Raw genomic sequence first — 21,906 nt, forward strand, 5'->3', positions numbered from 1 at the left:
GGCTCTAGATATTTGCAAAAACACCGAGAGTGATGTCAGCAAAAAGCGGTGGAGTAAGGACCTCCAGAAGTTCATTCCTCCATAAAAGCAATGAAAAACCTAGCAAAAATTATCAGAATCTACTCTTTCAGAACTCTGCAAATCCACCAAAGGTTTTCAGTAACCCTAGGAACATTTGGTCAAGAAAAACAGATGAATCTTGGTAAACAAACAAACAAACACAAACCAGTGAGGTTTGTGTTGTTTTAACTTATCCTAGTCCCTTATTCCTGCTCCCTAACTCCATGGCTGCCTTGAAAAATAATAGCTCGTGGTCCCAGTAAGGAGGTAGCAGAATGGAATATTATGAACAACTGTATGCCAATAAATGAAATCACCTACCTGAAATGGAGAGATTCCTAGAAGGACACTACCAAAACGAACTCAAGAAGAAATAGACAATCCAAATGTATCAGTCTAAATTTTCATACTGCTATTAAGAACTGCATGAGACTCGGTAAATTATAAAGGAAAGAGGTTTAATCGACTCACAGTTTAACAGGGCTGGGGAGGACTCAGGAAACTTATAGTCGTGGCAGAAGGCAAAGGGGAATCAAGGCACCTTCTTCACAAGGTGGCAGGAAGAAGTACCAAGCAAAGGGGGATGAGCCCCTTATAAAACCAGCAGATCTTGTGAGAACTCACTATCACAAGAACAGCATGGGGGGAAACACCCCCATGATTGAATGACCTCCACCTGGTCTCTCCCTTGACACGTGGGGATTATAGGGATTACAATTCAAGATGAGATTTAGGTGGGGACACAAAGCCTACCCAAATCACTGAGTAAGGCCAGTAACATGTAAAGAGACTGAGACAGTAACCAACAAACTTGCCACAAAGTAAAGCCAGAGCTACATGGCTTAACTGATGAATTATATCAAAGGTTTAACTAGAATTAACACCAAACCTACAAACAAACATATAAAACACCAGTGTGGTGGCACATGCCTATAATCCCAGCTACTCAGGAGGCTGAGGCAGGAGAATCACTTGAACCTGGAAGGCGGAGGTTGCAGTGAGCTGAGATCACACCACTGCACTCCAGCCTGGGTGACAGAGTGAGATCTTGTCTCAAAAAGAGAGAAAAAAAAAAAAAAAAACACCAAACCTTCACAAAATCTTTCCAAACAAAAGAAAAGAAAGACTAGAAGGGAACACTTCACAACTCATTCTATAAGTATTATCTTGATCTCAAAATAAAACGCTAAAGTCACATAGATGCAAATGTCCTCGATAAAATACAATATATCTAACACTCTATAAAAAGTATTATACACCGTGACCAAATGGGATTTATCCCAAGAACATAGGGTTAGTTTCACATCCAAAATTCAATGTAATATACCATATCAATAGAATAAAGGGAGGACACTCTATGACCATCTCAACAGATGCAGAAAACACATTTGGCAAAATCCAACACCTTTTCATAATAAAAGCACCCAACAAACTGGGAATAGAAGGGAACTTCTTCAATTTGATAAGGGGCATCTACCCAAAACCCATAGCTAACATCATACTTAGTGATGAGAAAATGAATGCTTTCCTCCTAAGGTCAGGGGGATTTCCAGTCCGCTATTTGTTTTCAACATTGCACTGCAGATTCTATCAAGGACAGTTAGACAAGAAAAAGAAATAAAAGACATCTAGTTTGAGAAGGAAGAGTAAAACTATTTTTATTTACATATTACATACTCATATATAGAAAACTCTGAAGAATCCCTCCTCAAAAAAAGAAACCCTATTTACAGCTAAGAAATAAGTTCAGTAAGTCTGCAAGGTATACGCTCAATATACCAGAATCGCTAGGCAATGAGAAATCTGAATATGAAATAAAACAACCCCATTTGGGACAGCATCAAAATGAATAAAATACTTAGGAGTAAGTTTAACAAAATAAGTGCAAGACTTCTTATTCACTGAAATTATAAAACATTATTGATATAAATTAAAGAAGACCTAAATAAAGATAAAGATATCCCATGTTCATGGATTGGAAAACTTAATATTGTTAAGATGGCAAAACAACACTACATCAAATTGACCTATAGATTCAATACAATCTCCATTAAAATTCCTGCCTTTTTTAAAGAAATAGACAAGGCAGTCCTAAAATTTATATGAAAATGCAAGTGACACAGAATAATCAAAACAACTTAAAAAAAAAAAAACAAACAAAGAGGCCAGGTGCAGTGGCTCACACCTGTAATCCTAGCACTTTGGGAGGCCAAGGCAGGTGGATCACTTGAGGTCAGGAGTTCAAGACTACCCTGGCCAACATGGCAAAACCCCATCTCTACTACAAATATAAAAATTAGCCAGGTGTGGTGGCACATACCTGTAGTCCCAGCTACTCAGAAGGCTGAGGCAGGAGAATCGCTTGAACCCAGGAGGTGGAGGTTGCAGTGAGCTGAGATCAGGCCACTGCATTCCACCCTGGGTGACAGAGTGAGACTCTGTCTCAAAAAAAAAAAAAAAAAAAAAAAAAAAAAAAAAAAAATTACTTAAAAATTACAATTTACTTACTAAAAAATTACAAGTGTGGCAGTGGTGTAAGGATAGACATATACACCCATAGAACAGAACCAAGAGTCCAGAAATAGGCTGGGTGCAGTGGCTCATGCCTATAAGCCCAGTACTTTGGAAGGCTGAGGCAGGCAGAGCCCAGGAGTTCAAGACCAGCCTGGGCAACATGGCAAAATCTCATCTCTACAAAAAATACAGAAAGTAGCCAGGTGTGGTGGTGTGTACCTGTGGTTCCAGCTACTCAGGAGGCTCAGGTAGGAGGATCACCTGAGCCCAGGGAGGTTGAGACTGCAGTGTACCAAGATCTTGCCACTGCACTCCAGCCTGGGTGAAAGAGTGAAACCCTGTCTCAAGAGTCCAAAAATAATCCCATATATTTGTGGTCAACTGATTTTTGACAAGAGTGCCAAGACCATTCAATGGGGCAAAGAGTAGTCTTATCAACAAATGATGCTAGGACAACTGGATAGCTACATGCTAAAAGTATAAAACTCCTAGAAGAAAACAGATGTTTTCATTTCATGAGCCAGGATTAGGCAATAGTTTCCTAAACATGACAAAAAAACTCAAGCAACTAAAGAATAAGGAAATAAATTGGATTTCATTAAAATTTAAAACTTGTGTGTATCAAACGACACAATCAAGAAAGTGAAAAGATGATCCACAGAAAAGGAAAAAATATTTGTAAATTGGCTGGGCACGGTGGCTCATGCCTGTAATCCCAGCACTTTGGGAGGCTGAAGCGGGAGGATCACCTGAGGTCAGGAGTTTGAGACCAGCCTGGCCAACATGGTGAAACCCCATCTCTACTAAAAATACAAAAAATATAGCCAGGCATGGTGGCACACGCCTGTAGTCCCAGCTACTGGAGGGGCTGAGGCAGAAGAATCGCTTGAACCCCGGAGGCGGAGGTTGCAGTGAGCTGAGATTGCACTACTGCACTCCAGCCTGGGCGACAGAGTGAGACTCCATCTTAAAAAAAAAAAAATTTGCAAATCATATGTCTGAGAAGTGTCTAGTATTCAAATAAATAAGGAACTCTTACAAGTCAACAATAAAAAGACAACCCAATTTAAAAAATGGGCAGAGTTTGAATGGACATTTTTCCAAAGAGGATTTACAAGTGGCCAACAGACACATGAAAAGATGCTCAACATTATCAGTCATTAGGGAAATGGAAATCAAAACCACAATATGACACCACTTCACACCTACTAAACCAGACAACAATAACAAGCATCAGCAAGGATGTCGGGAAATTGGAACCTTCATACATTCCTGGTGTAAAATTTAATAAATGTAAAATTGTTCAATTACTTGGAAAACAGCTTGGTAATTCCTCAAAAAGTTTAACATAGAGTTACCATATGCCAGCAATTCCAGTCCTGGGTATATATTCAAGGAGAAAATGTATGTTCACACCAAAACTTGTATGGGAATGTTCATAGCAGTATTATTCACGGTAGCCAAAAAGTGGAAACAACGCAAATGTCTACCACGGATGAATGAAGAAACAAACTATGGCACAATGGAATATTATTCACCCAGAAAAAGGAATGAAGTACTGATTCACGCTACAATATACGGATGAATCTTGGAAATATGTTGTTAATAAGTGAAAGAAGCCAGACACAAAAGGCTATATAATATATGGTTCCATTTATGTGAAATGTCCAGAACAGGCAAATCTGTAGAGACAGAAGGCAGGTTACTGGTGGCCAGGGCTGGGAGGAGGGGGAAATGAGGATTGTCTGCAAATGAGTACAAGGTTTCTTTTAGGAATGATTAAAATGTTCTGGAATTAATGGTGATGGTTGCACAGCCTTGTGAATGCACTAAAAACCACTGAATTTTACAATCTAAAATGGTGAATTTAATAATATGTGAACTATGTCTCAGATTTTAAAAAACACGTGAGTAATGAAGAATGCAACTACATGGCTTCTTAGAGGCTGGAACTGAGGCCCCAAGCTATGAGGCAGGGCTGCCTCCCCAAGGCCCTGGGGCATGTGCCCTCAGCCCAGTGGGCAGAGGCAGAGACGGACAGAGGCAGAGACGGACAGAGGCAGAGATGGACAGAGGCAGAGATGCCACAAACAGGCTGTCCTCCAGAGCCAGCTCCCCCACCAGACTCCTCGCTGGGAGGCTGAAGACAACTCCATGAGTTTCCTGTGTATTCCTCCAAGGACGTGGGTGAGGACACAGTAGGTTTTACGTTCATATGTGTATTCAGTCACCTCATCTCAGCAAGACATATGCATTCACTCATGGAGGTATCTCACTAGGGTGGTCATCCTGCTAAGTCATCTAAGTAAATATTCACCTTCAGAAATGTACACGCTACACCTAAACAGAACAAGCAAGACAGTGACAGTGCCTCCCTTGGCCCCTTTCCCACCTGGAAGTGAAGACCGAAGGGATGGTTAAGCCTGCATGCAGACTGGGCACGGTTGTTCACGCCTGTAATCACAGCACTTCGGGAGGCCAAGGTGGGTGGATCAAGAGGTCAGAAGATCAAGACCACCATGGCCAACATGGTAAAACCCCATCTCCAATAAAAATACAAAAAAAATTAGCCGGTCGTGGTGGTATGCACCTGTAGTCCCAGCTACTTGGGAGGCTGAGGCAAGAGAATTGCTTGAACCTGGGAGGCAGAGGTTGCAGTGAGCTGAGATCACGCCACTGCACTCCAGCTTGGGTGACAGAGCGGGACTCCATCTCAAAAAAAAAAAGAGCCTGCATGCGGCACAGCACAGATAGGGACAGACAGAAGAAGGATAACCCGCTGTGGATAGAAAGCCCGGGCTCCTCTCCCCAGTGGCTCCCTGGGCTGTCCCTTGCCAGCTCACAAGTGCTGACTGTTAACTATTCAGGAATTCCGTAAAGCGTTAATGCCATGTTGGTGGCTTGAAATGAGCCCAGGTGGGGGTATCACACCACAGGACTGGACACCCTGCAGATCAGTCCCTCCATCCCTATTATGCCACTGGCCGGCTAGAAGGGGCCAGTCAGCACCAGAAGTAGAAGAAAAAGGAAGGAGGTGAGGGGCCATGGCAGTGCCACCTGGCCCAGTCTGGGGCTCAGGGCTCAGTGGTGCCACATCACAAGCCACATCACTTGTTACCCACTTTACAGTTTGCTTAAGCCCCTGACACCACTGCAGCCTCATGTGCTGTGCTGAGGGCTCTAGCTGCAGTCAGCTGCCCCTTGGCCGACACCTTCTGCCTAGGGGACCACCGGGCACACTCCTCACCCGGAGGAGGGGCAAGATTGGTGGATATGAGGACAGGGATCTAGCAGCCTGCTCTGCGCTGTACTAAGCATGGGCTCAGCACACAATCAGGCATACGACAGCCTCACACATGACACACATGACGGTCACACCGTGGGTGGGACTCCACTTTATGCAGCCAAGCCATTGAGCTCACATGGCCGTGGGTGTCAACATCCCAGGCTCCATTTCCAGGAATACCAGGGACAGCTGGGTCCCTAGGTAGGTGGCCTTAATATCCTCCCTGTAGAACAATGGTGATGCCAGAGGTCCCTTCAGCTGTGATAGTCAAAGATCTTGTGGTTGTAAGTTCCAAAGTCCCTGAGTTGCCGCTGAGGCCGAGCCCCCTCTCTTCCCACGGCATGCCACCCCATGCTCTGGGCTGCCTTCACTCCCTGCCCAGCTGGCTTACTCCTGGGCTTCAGCCCCTCCATGCCCAGGTGCCTCCCACGGCTCCCCCTCAGACTTGCCACAGCTCTTCAAGCACTCCACAACCACACCAAGCATGCCATCCACCCCCACCTGTCATCACAGGAGGGGCATCCTCCCGAGCCCCACCCTCTGTGGCCCACCTCACAGCCAGTCAGTTGGGTCCTGTCCACTCCACCTCCCAGAACCCTGAGTCAGCCTCCTCTCCTCCACCCCCTCAGCCACCCAGGAGAGCCCTCCCTAGTGGCTACCTTCTGTCTCCTTCCCCATCTCCTTCCCAGCAGCCCTTTCTCCACACGGCACCCATGGGTTCATCTGCAGACAGCATGGCCACACATGCCACTCCAGGTCACTTTGGTGGCTCCCCACAGCCCTCCCTCTGCTCTTGCCTGGTGAGGTCCTAGGGAGAGCTAGCAGGGAGAAGCCCTGAAGGTATGCGAGCAGAGAGGGTGTTTCCCAAAAGCAGCCTGGCTCTGGGCAGCGTGGGGGATCCCCAGAGAACCAGGATCCAGGCACGAGGAGCTGCCTGGGATCACATGGGAACAGTGGACATGGGGAAGGGCACCCAGCATGAAACGGTGGAAATGAAACTCCACTGCTTCTGGGACAGGAAAACTCTCGCCCACTCCGAAGGCCAGGTTGGATGTCTGTTCCTCATAGGCTGGCCCGGCCCAATCCCTGTGTATGGAAGGCAGGGAAGCCAGTGGGGCAGCAGCACTGCGGGCAGCAGGGTCACCTTTGAAGGAGCGGGTGCATTACACTCAGATCGCTCACAGCTGCGTCAAACAAACTCCAGGAGAAAGGACTGCGGGGAGCCACCAAACTGCATAAAGGGAGGCTCTCAGGAGTGGAACTGTGGCAGTTTCCTTCTCTTTATGTTTCTGTTATCTTTTATGTTTCCAGGTTTCTCCTTATTCTCTAAGACGAGTAGTATTGCCTGGACGAGGAACGCCTTACACAGTGTCTGCCAAAGGCTGACTGTCATCCCTGTGTCATTTGAGGATGAGAGTTTCTCAGGCCCTTGGAGCCCACAGCAGCAAGGGCAGGCTGACCCCTGCTCACCACCACCTGCCTTCCCAGCGGTTCCAGCCGAGCTCACCTGACGGCCTCCGTCTCCAGGGAAAGGCCCAAGGGACTCAGGGGCAAGAGGACCCTTGCCAGGGAGCAGTGGCACCTCGGGTCCTCCCATTCCAGCCCCGCACCCTTCACGGCTCTGTCCTCCTCGACATCCCTCCTGTGCCTGAAGGAACCGCCTCTCACCCACCTCCACCTCAATGCTGCTGCTGGGGCTGCTCTGGACCCTGTTCCTGTCTCTCCCCACTTTCTTTTCCTAGAAAACGGAGAGTGAGAACCAGCCAGCTGGCAGGGATGCTCTGAGGAAAATGGGAGGCAGCCCTGCTAGAACCCTGGGGGGTGACCACAGGCAGCCAGTGGGCCTGCAGATGCCACTCTCCTGGGGATGAGTCCCTCCATCTCACTGCAGAGGGGCCTGGGCCAAGGCTTAGGGGTGACTCCAAGTCAGGGGAGCTAACTGGGAAGAGAGGCTTGGGGAGAAGAAAGGGAAGTGTGTCTGGAGGGCAGGACTTACAAAGTGACAAGTTACAGGCTATTTTTGGTTCCTGGGGCTGCCCTGAGACCCCAGGCCACAGCCTTAATGGCGATCACAGGCAGCTCCCCTGTAGGCCTCGGATTTGAGACTGCAATCCTGGACACTGCCCTGTACCCTCCAAGCCCCTTTCCCCAGCAAAGCCACAGGTCACTCTCCGGGCTGGGGCTCCCCAAGAGCCCCAGGTCATGGGATCCTGAAGAACAGCATCCCCCTGCCAGGACTTGGCTGGGGGAGACCAGGGCCTCAGGGACAGCCCCTCCCACCCAGTCCTGAGTCATGCACTTGTACCCAGCTAGGTTCCAGAAAGGGCTGCAGGGACAAACACTGGCCGGACACTGGTGGACCTGTGACTGGCCTCCTGAGTGGCTCAGCCTCTGTGGCCTCTGGTGACCTCATCTGTGAAATGGCAACGAGGGGCCTGAGAGCAGAGGGTGGGCCAGGCCCAGGGGAGCGCCCTGTCCCCAACCAACCCCTGCACAGCTGGTGCTTGGGCGCAGCTCTGGCCAAGTTCCAACATACCCTTCAACATTTTTAACATTTTTACCACCCCAGGTTTACAGAGGAGGAAACAGAAGGCTCCAGAGATGACACTCACCGGGATCGGGGATCGCACAGCGCGGGCTCGGGGAAGTTGGGGGAGGCACGCAACCTTTGAACCTTTTGCCCGTGGTTGGTGTCTGACCTTGGACAAGACCCCCTCCCGCAGCCCTGGGCGTCGGTTGTGAGCAGACGGCTGTCCCATCTTGCAGCGGGAGGGTGGGCAGGAGCTCCACCTTCCGCTGCAGGCGCTCGCCCAGAGGAAGAGGCGCAGGGGCTGGGGGACCCCTGCCCCGACGGGCGCTGCCGCCCCGGGAGGTGCGAGAATCCGACGCGCCAGGGCGGAGCGGGGATCGTGGCGCCGCGGGGCTGTACGAGGGCGAGCTGCGCCTCCGCCAGGGGTCCCACAGTCCCGCCTCCCCGGCCCGGGGGCGTGGGTGGGGGCCGTTACCTTCCTGTCATGGTGGCAGCGACGCCGAGCCCTGGGTTGCCGGGGTTGCCACGGGTCTCCCTCTGCTGCTGCAGCCGCCAGCCGAGCGCCCGCCCGCCAGCCCGGGCCGCGGAACAGGGAGACGCCCAAAAAAGGCCAAGAGCCGCTCCGCCCGCGAGAGGGGTGGGCGGGGGTGGCAGGGTGGGGCCCGCGGGGCGGGGTGGGATGGGGAGGTCAAGGCTGAGGGTGGTGGGGGTGTTGGGGAGGTGACGGTGGGAGGTTGCGGGCGTATAGGTGGGGGTGGGGATGGCAGGTGGGGGTGGCGGCGGGTAGGGTCGGAGGGGTGGGGGTTAGAGGTGGGGCTGACGGTGGGGTTGGAGGGGTGAGAGTGAGGTGGGGGTGGGAGTGGGAGTAAAAGTCGGGGTAAAGGTTGAGGGTGGGCCCCGCTCCCGCACAGCCCCAGCTCCAGGGACACGGAGCGCGGCCAGCGGCGGGCGCGGGTCAAGTCCTTCCCAACCCGGGCTCTGCTCGCCACCTCCTGGATTCCGGGCATAGCTTTCCTTTTAAAGGGAGTAAAGTTATAATAAACGCGAACAAGCACCCCCACCCCCACAGCCCCGCCGGGACGCCCCGTCCGGCGCCCCCTCTGCAGTCCCTGGGCCGCCCCAACCGCAAACGCGTGCAGGAGATGGTAGGCGTGGGGGCGATGCTGAGACCACCTCCCTCCCGGGCTTTCCTAGCCCGGAGTTCCCACCGCGGATCTGGGCACTGACTCCCTCCCGAGGCACCCGGGACCGCCGAGTCCACGCAGTCCCGCCCCCAGGGAGGCTAAAGCCGAGAGGCGTCCCTCTTCAGTCGCAAGGCTGCTTTCTCCGGGAGATTCCCATTTCATCCCCCGTTGCGGGCCATCGCCCTAACTTGGCGAAAGATATTTCTTAAACGACAAAACCAAATGCCCAGCTCCCAGGTTTCCAGGGGAACCAGGAACGCCTCTGTATAATGAAGCGCTGAGAAGCTACCATTAGAGGCGTTAAGATGGAGGGGTAATATAAACTATTTAGGGAATCTCTTCGAAGGAAATTTTCAAACAAACAAAACAAAAAACCCCGCCCTGCCTAAAGGCAGATATTTCCAGCTGGACAGTGGCGTGCAGCTCATCTTTGGAAGCAGCCCAGATGTCACACTGAGGGTTGGGAGCTGGGCGGCCTGATGTGTAAATGTGGTGCTACTCCGGTCTTGGCAGCAGAGAAAGATGATCTAGAAATGACGGTGTGAATTAGCAACCCACAAATAAACTGGTGCCGTTCAGAAAGATGAGTTGATAGTATCCTGCAGTTCCACCTGCAGAAATAAACTGGGAAAAGACACCTGTTCCTAAGTGGCTGGTATTGTGGAGTGCCTTTGCAGTTGTTACTTTTTTTTTTTTTGAGACGGAGTTTCGCTCTTATTGCCCAGGCTGGAGTGCAATGGTGCAATCTCGGCTCACTGCAACCTCCGCCTCCCAGGTTCAAGCGATTCTCCTGCCTCAGCCTCCCAAGTAGCTGGGATTACAAGCATATGCCACCACACCCAGCTAATTTTGTATTTTTGATAGAGATGGGTTTCACCATGTTGGTCAGGCTGGTTGCAAACTCCTGGCCTCAGGTGATCTGACTGTCTCGAGTTATTACTTCTTGTTGCGAGTGTGTCTCAGCTGATTCGGCTTAACTGTAATTTGATGGTTGATTAAGCTTAAGTATGGATAATTTCTTGGCTCATCTGCTCATATAGGGAGAAAGGCTTTCCACCATTACTGACACAGAGGTGTAGGCATGCTGGGGCCGTGCACCAGAAATCCACTGCTGGACGGTTAATTGAATATCAGGGTCTTGTGGGAACCAAAGAGGATGAAAAGTTGAAAGCATTACACCCGAGGCCCATGCTCTCCACAGAGGAGACCACATTCCTAACTTTTAGCCCAAAAGCCTCCCTGCATATGATAGCTGAGCACATACGGATCTGTATGTGGCCAAACCAGGACCCTATGCAGCTCCCAGTGTGCCTCATCCCTGGGCCAGGGCAAGCTCAGTAACAGCTGGTAGGGGTTGTGGGCATGGCTTAGCCCTGCTGGAGATGCAGAGGCTTCAAGGAGCCAGGGCCAGCCTCCCACAGTTCAGCCAAGAGGGCAGAGTTGCAGGAAAGAGCTGGCAATCACACATTCACACACTTATCCACTTGTTCCTTCAAGAGTATTTATACCGCATGGGCACTGGAAGTACTACGGGGAGAAAGAAGCCATGGACCAGGCTCTCATGGAGTTTAGCAGGGGGTGGAGGATGGGCAATAAACAAATAAATAAATACGCAAACTAGATTTTAGACAAGGGTAAGTGCTGCAAAGAAAAGGACAATGGTGGTGGCTGCTTTAGAGTGAAGAGTGAGGGAAAGTTTCTGAGCAGGTGACATTCAAGCTAAACCGGAATAAGGGAAAGAGCCAGCCCTCAGCCATCTGCAGGAAAAGCATTCCGGCAGAACAGCAAGTGCAACAGCCCTGAGGTGACATGAGCTTGGGGTACACAAGGTCAGAAAGAAGACCAGCGGGTCTGGAAAACGGGGAGGTGGCAGGTGGAGGGGCACGGGAAATAAAGGAGAGGGCCCAGGGCAGAGCAGCAGGGCCACAGCAGAAGTAGGATTCCACCCTTAGATGGAGAGTTCTAAGCAAAGACAGACACAACACTGTAGCATCAGCAGGGGTGAATCTCAGAAATACTGACTGAATGAAAAAAGAGCACCTTTTCCATCTATATCAAGTTCTAGAATAGGCAACATTTGTCTGTGGTAGAAAAAATCAGAACGGTGGCTGCCTCAGGCTGGTCTATTACACCCCAGACTGCCCTGGGGTGGCAGGACAGGGGTTGACTAGGAAGGAATGTGAGGGAGTTTCTGGGGTAACAGGCAATGTTTTAGTAGGAGTTTGGGTCACACAAGTGTATATGCCTTTGTTAAAACCATGGAATATATGGCCAGGATTTGCACATTTCATTATATGTACATTTTACCTCAAAAGAAAAATACTGTAAACGATACTGAACTCTAGTTAATGACATACAATGCTGAAGTGTTTAGGTAGAAAGGTACTGATGTCTGCAACTTACTTTGAAATACATTGTTTAAATCAAGATGAGCAGGTGTGGTGGATCCCCGTAGTCCCAGCTAGTCCTTAGCTACGGGGAGGCTGAGGAGGGAGGATCACTTGAGGCCAGGAATTCAAGACCAGCTTGGGCAACATAGCATGACTCTGCCTCTAAAAAATGAACTCAAGATGGGGAGATGGGTAAAGGGATGGATAGAGAGGTGGTAACGTGAGTCTACGACGATATTAATGGGAGAATCTAGGTGGTGGGTATCTGGGTTTTCAACTTTGATGAGTGCTTGAACTTTTTCATAGCAAAAGGGGGAAGTGTCCCTAGCTGCTGTGTGGCCACTGTGTGAGGGACAGAGTGGTCTCAGGGACAGTCTGATTAGAGGCTATGGTGAGCGTCCAGGAGGGACTGGTGCCTTGGGCCGTGCGACAGTAGGGACATTGAGAAGGCATCAAACACAGGATCTATTTTGCAACCAACAGGATTTGCTGGGAATCTGGATGTGTGTGTGTGGCCGGCGTGGGCGTGGTCAGCACAGGTGTGGTGGTTATGGGGCAGGTGTGTGTGTGGCAGGTGTGAATGTACAGCCATGGGAGTCAAGAGGACTTGCAGGTGGCCTTGCTTTCCTAGATATTGGTGGCAGTGGGACAGTCTGGGCAGGTTAGCGAGGGGTGACGCTGCATTGGGCCCTCCCCAGGCATCCCAGGGGAGATGGTGGGCGGGGCACTGTGAACCTGGAGCAGGGAAGAGAGGTCCATTCTCCAGCGTAGATGCAGAAGGCTTGGTGCAAATGGAATTTCAACTCTAGGGCTCCATGGAGACCCTGGGGTGTCTGTACCAGTCAGGAGCCCTCCAAGGGTAAGAGGTGGGACTGGCAGGAAGTGAGGGGGAGAGCAGGAGAGTGTGAGGTGCCACAGAAGCCCAGAGGGAAAGAGCTCCAGGGAGGAGGTGCGCCACTGCCCCGTGTGCACACCGCTGCGTGCAGAGGCCAGGGAGGCATCTGGGTTTGGGTCAAGAGCCAGTCCCTGGAAGTGAGGGGCCTGAGTCCAGCTGCAGAGGGGCAGGCAGGGCCCCTGCAATGCCTCCCCCAGGAGCACCCCTCCCTGGGGTCTGTGTAGATGGTGCTCCCCAGAGTGCTGCACACAGTGCCCCTGGGGGGAGAATGCTCTGAAAGGGGGGCAGAGAAGAGATGGCAGTTGGAAGTGGGGAGGGGAAGGGGAGGGAAGGTGAGAATGCAGTGTCCATGCCCAGGTCTTATAGGATGGCATCACTGAGGGACATTCAGAGAGTGGCTTGAATCACACACTTAGTCTTCGCTGGGGGACAGATGGGGCTCTGAGGCTGAGGCTGGGCCACAGAGTGACATGACAGCTGTCCTAGAAGGTGAAAGAGGTGCAGCATCTCCCTGGGCACGAGCCTTCTGCCCTCTGGGGCTCAGGGCAGGTGGGCATCCCCTTTGCTGGGCAGGTACCCGAGTTTCTCCACCCCCCACCTTCTCCCTTCCCTACTCCAGGGGACAGCTACCTGAGACAGCCCAGGGCCCAACGCTCATGGGAGCTGGGACCCAGGGCCAAGAGAGGGGCTGGGCTTGGTCAGCGTGGCTAATCAGCAGCAGGAGGCTGAGGAGAACCCGGGGTCTCAAAGAGCCTCCATGAGCCTCCGCCAATATCCAGAGCCACAGCCCTGTCCCCATGTGACCACAGGGAATGGAGAAGGCCTTGCAGCTCTCAGGAGGCCTCAGGGTCTCCTGCCACGGCCCAGGTCCTGGGGCAGGAGCTAGCATGCCTTCCCAACAGGTAGGCTGTTCATCCTGCCTGTTCAAGGATGGCCCCATGTGATGTGAGGCCACCCAGACGGCCACTCTACAAGGCCTCTGCCCCAAATCTGGTTAAGGCCTGTCCCTTTCAGGGCACTGGGAACTGGCAAAACACAGAGACCTGCCGAATATCAACACAAAGTTCAAAGCCTTCAGCCGCCTCTTGCGAGACCAAAGTTAACTCGGGAAGTGGCTGTGAGAACCCCCCGGGGGGGGAGCGGGGAAGCACCTGCACAGCCGGAGCCCTCCCGGGCAGCTCCCTGGGCCAAAGGAAGAATAGTGAGCAGCACACCGCCCCTGGCACCCACAGGCTTCACAACACATTGAAAAGTAAATGTCTCTTTTTAAAAATAGGAGCATAAAACCAGCTGGGCACGATGGTGCATGCCTGTGGGCCTAGCTCTTCATGAGGCTGAGGTGGGAGGATCCCTTGAGCCCAGGATTTCGAGGTTACAGTGAGCTATGATTGTGTCACTGCACTCTAGCCTGGGCAGCAGAGCAATCTCCTGTCTTTTAAAAATAATCATCATAAATAAAAATAAAAATATGAGCCTGCCCTCAGAACTGTCATTAGACACACCCTCTGACCAGCACAAAATGGCCTTACTTCTCCCTGTGCCACACGGCAGCTCAGTGAGAGAAGCTGGCGGAATGTCGATCCACAATTCTCTCAACATTTGCAGAACACACAAGAGACCCAGGGATTCTTTTCAGTCTGAGGGGAACACAGTGCCCTTCTTGAAAGTCTGATTTACTCAGGAGTAGAGGTGGACCATCGAGCTTCACAATTTTCCAAAGATGACCTGGCCTTGGAGTTTGGGAGGAAAAGGCCATCTCACTCTCGCCTTTGCTCTGGGACAGACTCCATTCATCTCACGGGTTTGGCTACCCGAGGGCAGCCCCCACCACATATCCAGGAATGCCACATTTTTACACCTCAACACATCATGCCGTCGAGTATCCAGCAAGAAGCCTCCTGGGCGCAGAGCTCCTCACCTGCGGGGCACCTGTCTCGCCCTGCCTCTGAGAGTATCTCTTCCACATACTGAGGGTCACTTTGCTTCTTTTTTCCCATTGTGACCTTCCCACTGGAGCTTGTTCCACTCTGTCCAGGGGAAAGAGCAGCTGCCCATCCCAAGCCCAGCCTATCCAGACGTGGCCTCGCCCGCAGAAGGCCCCGCGTGCGGCCACGGTGGGCTGAACCTTCACCGTCCCCATGCCGCCTGACTGAGGGCAGCCCCTCCAGGGCTGTTCCTTGACCCCAAATGAGCAACATTAGCACAACCACTCAGAGTACAGGGAATTGCAGGGGCAGCGCAGCGATTGGCAGGTGGAAAGGACCTCCCGGGGCCCTGTGCCCATCACAGAGTCTTTACCTCTGTGGCTGAGATGCCGCTCCGCCTCCTCGGGTGCTTCCTTCCCTGAGCGCCGCCAGCAACTTCTCTGAGGGAAATAGCAGCTGCCTGGCCCGCTTGGCACAGCCACGTGCAAGACTGAGCAGCCGCCAGGAGTGTCCGGCCACCACGGGGCACCCAGGCACGGCAGCTTCACCTCTCCCTGGGCAGGAGGCTTGGCCAGAGGTCCTTAGCTGGAGGCAGAGGCCGGAGGCACCTTGGGGTCAGGAGGAGACGGAAGAAGCCGCGGAAGGAAAGGCGGCCTCCCCAGGGAGGTGCTGCTCCGGGCCCAGAGCCAGGCCCACAAAACAAAAGGAGCAGCGGCTGCCCTCTGAATCCAGAGAGGCCGGCAGAGGGGCAGCCCCAGAATGAGCATTTCCCGAAGCCCTGAGCGCAGGAGCCCGGCCGGGTAGTCTGATGTTCACGGTATCCACGGACAGACTGCAAAAGAAGCCCCACAGTGAAAAGAATCCGGGCAACTAATTACGTGAACAACCCAAGAACAGCTACTAGGATGCTGTCTTGCCAAGTACTATTTTCCCTGAAAAGAGGAATATCTCAGGACTATTTATATTAAAATAACATAAATGAATTATTTTATAATTTTCTGCTATAAAACTTTCATTGTATTAGAAATGCTCATAAGTAGAAAGAAGAAAAATCACCTCCAGAAGATGGGTACTGCAACACTTTGTTCACTTTTAACCATGTACATTTATTTTTTGCCTGATTGTGATCATTTTGTGGTTTGCAATCTTTTTCCTTCCTTTCTTCCTTCCTTTCTTTTCTTTCCTTCTTTCTTTCTTCCTTTCTTTCTTTCTCTTTCTCTTTCTTTCTCTCTCTCTTTCCTTTTCTTTCTCCCTCTCGCTGTCCCTCTCTTTCTTTCTTTCTTTTTTTTTCTTGAGACAGAGTCTTACTCTGTCACCCAGGCTGGAATGCAGTGGCAGGATCACAGCTTACTGCAGCCTTGACCTCCCAGGCTCAAGCCATCTTCCCGCCTTGGCTTCCCAAAGTGCTGGGGTGATGGGTGAGAGCCACTGGGCAGCACTGGCCTCTGTTTGCAATTTCATAGCAGTTTCTTCGTAAATAAATGGCAGCTGTCTGCCTCTGCATCGTATCAGTGCGCATCAGGACTGCCCTGGGTCTTGTAGCTGAGAGGCACCACTCACAATGTGCTGTGCCCCAGGCTCTCCCTGGTCTCGTGCCATTTGGAGGAAGGAGTGCTGGGATTTATGTAAACTGTGTACATGATTTCTGTGTCCAACTTTTATGAGCACAACTGGTTTGCATTTTCAGTCAAATTTTATATCCCTCCAGGGGGGACTATTTGCTTTTACACAACACGGAGCCCAACAGAGAGCCAGCTAGAGATAAAGCAGGCACTAGAAGATGTGTTGAAACCAGTGATGTATTACTCTATAGCCACTTTGGATTTTTAGAGACAGGGTCTCACTCTGTCTCCTATTCTGGAGTAAACTGGAGTGATTATAGCTCACTGCAGCCTCAAACTCCTGGGCTCAAGCAATCCTCCTGCCTCAGCCTTCTGGGTAGTTTGGACCACAGGTGTGAGCCACAATGCCCAGTCCCATGTATTGTTACATTTTTTAAAATAACCTACTCGCATGTTATAAATATGCTATATTCCAGAGTGTAAACTGCTCAGTAAATATTTACAGCATGTTGTTGTAAACATTCTTGGTAAGTTTCACACTTGTATGAGGAGCTGCCTAAATGTAGAGTGTATATCATCCTGTTTTGCTCAAAGAATCTCAAATATCACTTTACCCAACATATCTATTCCTGAACTGGATTTGTATAAATAAAAAACAGTTTGACCAGTACCTGTAGCTCTAACGACTTGGCAGGCCCAGGCAGAAGGATCGCTTGAGCCCAGGAGATCTAGCCTGCAGTGAGCTATGATTGCACCACTGCACTCCAGCCTGAGTGTCAGAGCAACACCCTGTCTCTCATACAAATATTTTTTTAAAAGAAAGAAAAATAATAACAGACTCTGTTTGAAAACCAATTCACTCTCAAACTCATTTTTCATATTCCAGATGTTACAGTATGGTATGAGGCCACCACTTCTCTTGTTGGCCTTCTCAGTTTCTCCCCAACCTCCCCTTTTCCCTAGTTTATAAGACAGGAGAAAAGGGAGAAAGCAAAAAGTTGGAAAGAAACAGAAGTAAGATAAATAGCTAGACGACCTTGGTGCCACCACCTGGCCCTGGTGGCTAAAATAATAATAATATTATTAACCCCTGACCAAAACTACTGGTGTTATCTGTAAGTTCCAGACATTGTATGAGAAAGCACTGTAAAACTTTTTGTTCTGTTAGCTGATGTATGCAGCCCCCAGTCACGTTTCTCATGCTTACTTGATCTATTATGACTTTTTCACGTAGACCCCTTAGAGTTATAAGCCCTTAAAAGGGCTAGGAATTTCTTTCTCGGGGAGCTCGGCTCTTAAGACACGAGTCTGCCGACGCTCCCGGCGGAATAAAAAAACCTCTTCCTTCTTTAATCTGGTGTCTGAGGAGTTTTGTCTGCGACTCGTCCTGCTACAACAGCTGCACACTAGCCTGAGATCTGCCCCAGGAGAGGCAGCCTGGGAAGCCCACAGTGCAGTAAGTTGGCCCGGCACTAACGTTGATCTGCCAAATGGGCATGTGCACAGGGCTGACCAGCTACGGGCAGGCCCACCACCTCTGCCACGTACCCCCAAGAGAAGCTGCAACCCCACTGCGCTTCTGTCCAGGTGGATCCAGCCCATTGGTGTGAGGTCAAAGGGTGAGGGAGATCAACCACACACCTTCTGCCAGACGTGGGCAACGCAAAGACACTTGGAGCCCATGGCCTCTGCTGGACAAGAAGTGGGTGCAGGTGCTGGGGAAGAACAGGGCTGGGCCTGCATCTGATGTTTACTCTGTGAAGCTTAAAAGTGTTGTAACAGTCTGAAAACATATGCTAATGGAGGCAGCGTGGCACGGTGGATCCTGGAACGTAGACTACAGAGCCGGGCTACTTGGGTTCAGATACTGTCTCACACTCACTGTATGATCTTGGACAACTCCTTCACTTCTCTCGGCTTCAGTCTCCTCATGTATAAAATAAGGTTGATAACAACAGTACCTTCCTCATAAGAATGTTGTAAGGCGTAAGAAAACTCATATGTGAAAGTGGTTCTCAAACTTTTTGGTCTCAATACCACTGTCTTATACTCTTAAGAAGTGTTGAGTATATCAAAGAGCATTTATTTATATGGGCTATATCTATCAATATTTACCATAATAGAAATTTAAATGATACATGTTAAGAATATTTCATTATTAATTTATGGCCGGGCATGGTGGCTAACGTCTGTAATCCCAGCACTTTGGGAGGCCGAGGCAGGTGGATTACCTAAGGTCAGGAGTTCAAGACCCTCCTGGCCTATATGGCGAAACTCTGTCTCTACGAAAAATACAAAAATTAGTCGGGCATAATAGTGGACACCTGTAGTCCCAGCTACTAAGGAAGCTGAGGCAGGAGAATTTTTTGAACCCTGGAGGCGGAGGTTGCAGTGAGCCGAGAGGGCGCCACTGCACTCCAGCTTGGACAACAGAGCGAGCCTCTGTGTCTCAAAAACAATAAATAAAATATTTCTTTTTTTTTTTCTTTTGAGGCAGAGTTTCGCTCTTGTCACCCAGGCTGGAGTACAATGGCGACCTCGGCTCACTGCAACCTCTGCCTCCCGGGTTCAAGCAATTCTTCTGCCTCAGCCTCCTGAGTAGCTGGGATTACAGACAAGTGCCACCACACCCAGCTAATTTTTGTATTTTTAGTAAAGACAGGGTTTCACCATATTGGCCAGGCTGGTCTCGAACTCCTGACCTCAGATGATCTGCCCGCCTCGGCCTCCCAAAGTGCTGGGATTGCAGACGTGAGCCACCGCGCCCGGCCAAGAATATTTCATTATTAGTTTACAACTCAATAAGAAAACTATTACATATGAATGCAATATGAATACAATGACATATCTTTATTAAAAAACTGTATTTTCTTAAACAAGAAAAAATTACTAAGACTTCTGTACCCAGCCAAGATGGAGTAGCAGCAGCCAGACAAAATACATGAAACAATTGTTTCTGGGATACTGAACATCAGGCAGCGAGGGACAGCGATCTGTAAGAGATGGGCAACAAAGGAAGCCATGATTGCCCCAGCGTTCTGCTGTGAGAGTACTTCCAAGGCCTCGCCCAGGGAGGGGAAAGCCAGGTGGGGCTGAGAAGACTCCTCGAGTTGTGGAGCTGAGAGTACAGGGAGACCAAGGCAGCCAGATGCCACAGGACTGGATACCAGACAGGAGGAGGCTGCACAGAGAGTGGACACAGATCTCTAGAGGGTTCCCCCAAGTATTCCACTGAATGCTGATAAGCATGTGTGTGTGATGAAACTATCGTGGGCCAGGAAAGAAATATTTAAGAGGATTATACATGGGGGAGGGAAATAGATTAACTGTGCTGGCTAATTTTACGTCTCAACTTGACAGGCCGTTGTCTGCCCAGATTAAACATTGTTTCTGCTGTGTCTGCTGCTGTGTTTCTGGGTGAGGTTAGCATTTGAATCTGTGGACTCACTCAGCAAAGTACACTGCCCTCCCCAGCATGGGTGGGCACCATCCAATCCACTGAAGACTTGTACAGAACAAAAGGCAGAGGAAGGAGGAATTCACCCTTTTTCCTTCTTGCCTGCTTGAGCTGGGATGTCTCATCTCATCTTTTCTTGCCCTTGCATTGGGGTTTATACCATCAGCTCCCCTGGTTCTCAGCCTTTCTGACTCAGCCTGAATTATACCATCTTTCTTGAATTTTCCCCTTGCAGGTGGCAGATCATGGGACATCTTGGCCTCCATAGTCATACAAGCCAATTCCTCATGATAAATCTCCTTTTGTATTTATATATATGCATATCTTATTGGTTCCATTTCTCTGGAGACTCCTGACTAATACAGGGAATTAACAGGAGGTAAGTTTTCTACACTTTATTTGAACTGGTAATATGCTGCCACCAGTAGGCTGTGCATAAGTTATATATGTATGGCTTTTTAGAACAACCACAAAAAAATCTATACAAAGAGATATACCCCCAAAACAGTATAGATAAGTAAAAACGGAATTCTAAAAAATATTCAAAGCTTACATAACAAGGCAGGGTAAGATACACGCAACGACTCGGATATATCTCAAGGGCATTATGCTGAGTGAAAAAAGGCAACCTGCAAAGATCACATACTGTATGATTCTACTCATATAATATCCTTCAAATGACAAAATTATAGAGATGACAAATAGATTAGTGGTTGCCAGAGACTGGGAATGGTTGCAGTACGGGAGTGAGTGTGGCTATAAAGGAGTGTTCTTATCCATTAACATAGGATGTCTTGCCATTTATTTAGATTTTCCTTAATTCTACTGAACAATGTTTTGTGGTTTTCAGTGTGTGTAAGTCTTGTACTCATTTAGATAAATTATTCCTAAGTATTTTACTCCTTTTGATATGATTGCAAATGCAATTGTTCTCTTAATTTCCTTTTCAGATTATGACTGCTGGCATATAGAAACACAAATAAATTTTGCATATTAATCTTGTATCCTAAAATCCTACTGTACTTGTTAATTCCAGTGCTTTCTTGGAAATTCCTTAGACTATTCTATACACAAGACCATGTCATCTGCAAATAGAGGGTGTTACTTCATTTCTTCCAGTCCTGATGCCTTTTCTTTTTCTTGCCTATTGTCCCTGGCTAGAAACTAGAAGTGGAAAGAGCAGACACCCTTGTCATCTTCCTGATCATAGGCTGAAAGCATACAGTCTTTCATCATTAAACATGATTTTAGGACACACATGGTGACTCACACCTGTAATCTCAGCACTTTTGGAAGCCGAGGCAGAAGGATTACTTGAGTCCGGGAGTTCAAGACCAGCATAGGCAACATAAGGAGCTCCTGTCTCTACAAAAATTAAAAAAAAAAAAATTAGCAAAGCATGGTGGCATGCGCCTGTCTGTAGTCCCAGCTACTTCGGAGGCTGAGGGGGGAGGATCACTTGGGCCCAGGAAGTCAAGGCTGCAGTGAGCCAGGATAGCAACACTGCACTCCAAGCCTGGGCTACAGAGTGAGACTTTGTCTCAAAATATATATATATGATTTTAGCTGTGGGTTTTTCATAAACCCCTTTACTGTGTTGAGGAGGAAGCTCTCTTCCATTGTTGGTAGAAGTCCTCTTCTGTTCTTGTTTTCATTTGTTTGTTTTATCATGAAAGAGTGGTGGGCCAGGCACGGTGGCTCATGTCTATAATCTCAGCACTTTGGGAGGCCAAGGCAGGCAGATCACAAGGTCAAGAGTTTGAGACCAGCCTGGCCAACATGGTGAAACCCCGTCTCTACTAAAAATACAAAAATTAGCTGGGCATGGTGGTGCATGCTTGTAGTCCCAGCTACTCGGGTGGCTGAAGCATGATGATCGCTTGAACCTGGGAGGCAGAGGTTGCAGTGAGCCAAGATCGTGCCACTGCACTCCAGCCTGGATGACAGAGTGAGACTCCATCTCAAAAAAAAAAAAAATAGTGGTGGATTTTGTCAAATGCTTTTTCTATGTCTGTTGAAAGGTGCATATGAGTTTTGTCCTTCAGTGTATTAATGTAGTGTATTACAGTGATTGATGTTAATATATTATACCAACCTTGCATT

The 21,906-nt window shown here is 49.5% G+C and overlaps 1 protein-coding gene across 7 annotated transcripts in view; it reads right to left on the bottom strand.

Moving 5' to 3' along the window:
• The window catches only part of LIMS2 (LIM zinc finger domain containing 2), a 62,348-nt gene that overhangs the window by 27,773 nt on the left and 12,669 nt on the right, over window positions 1–21,906 (bottom strand). The window contains exon 1 of one of the 7 annotated variants that reach the window (XM_063791049.1): window positions 15,158–15,625. The exons of 2 other annotated variants lie outside the window; for them this stretch is intronic. Coding sequence is in view for 2 of the 5 variants with exons in the window: in XM_515779.8 (XP_515779.3) it covers window positions 8,866–8,876 (11 nt within the window). In the remaining 3 variants the exon portion in view is untranslated. Of the gene's footprint in view, window positions 1–8,865; window positions 9,412–15,157; window positions 15,626–21,906 lie in introns of those variants that run through there. 4 more of the 7 variants (XM_515779.8, XM_009443260.5, XM_009443256.4 and 1 more) reach the window with 4 other exon arrangements.

The sequence above is a fragment of the Pan troglodytes genome, chromosome 13 (genome assembly GCF_028858775.2).
Source record: "Pan troglodytes isolate AG18354 chromosome 13, NHGRI_mPanTro3-v2.0_pri, whole genome shotgun sequence".
Lineage (NCBI taxonomy): Eukaryota > Metazoa > Chordata > Mammalia > Primates > Hominidae > Pan > Pan troglodytes.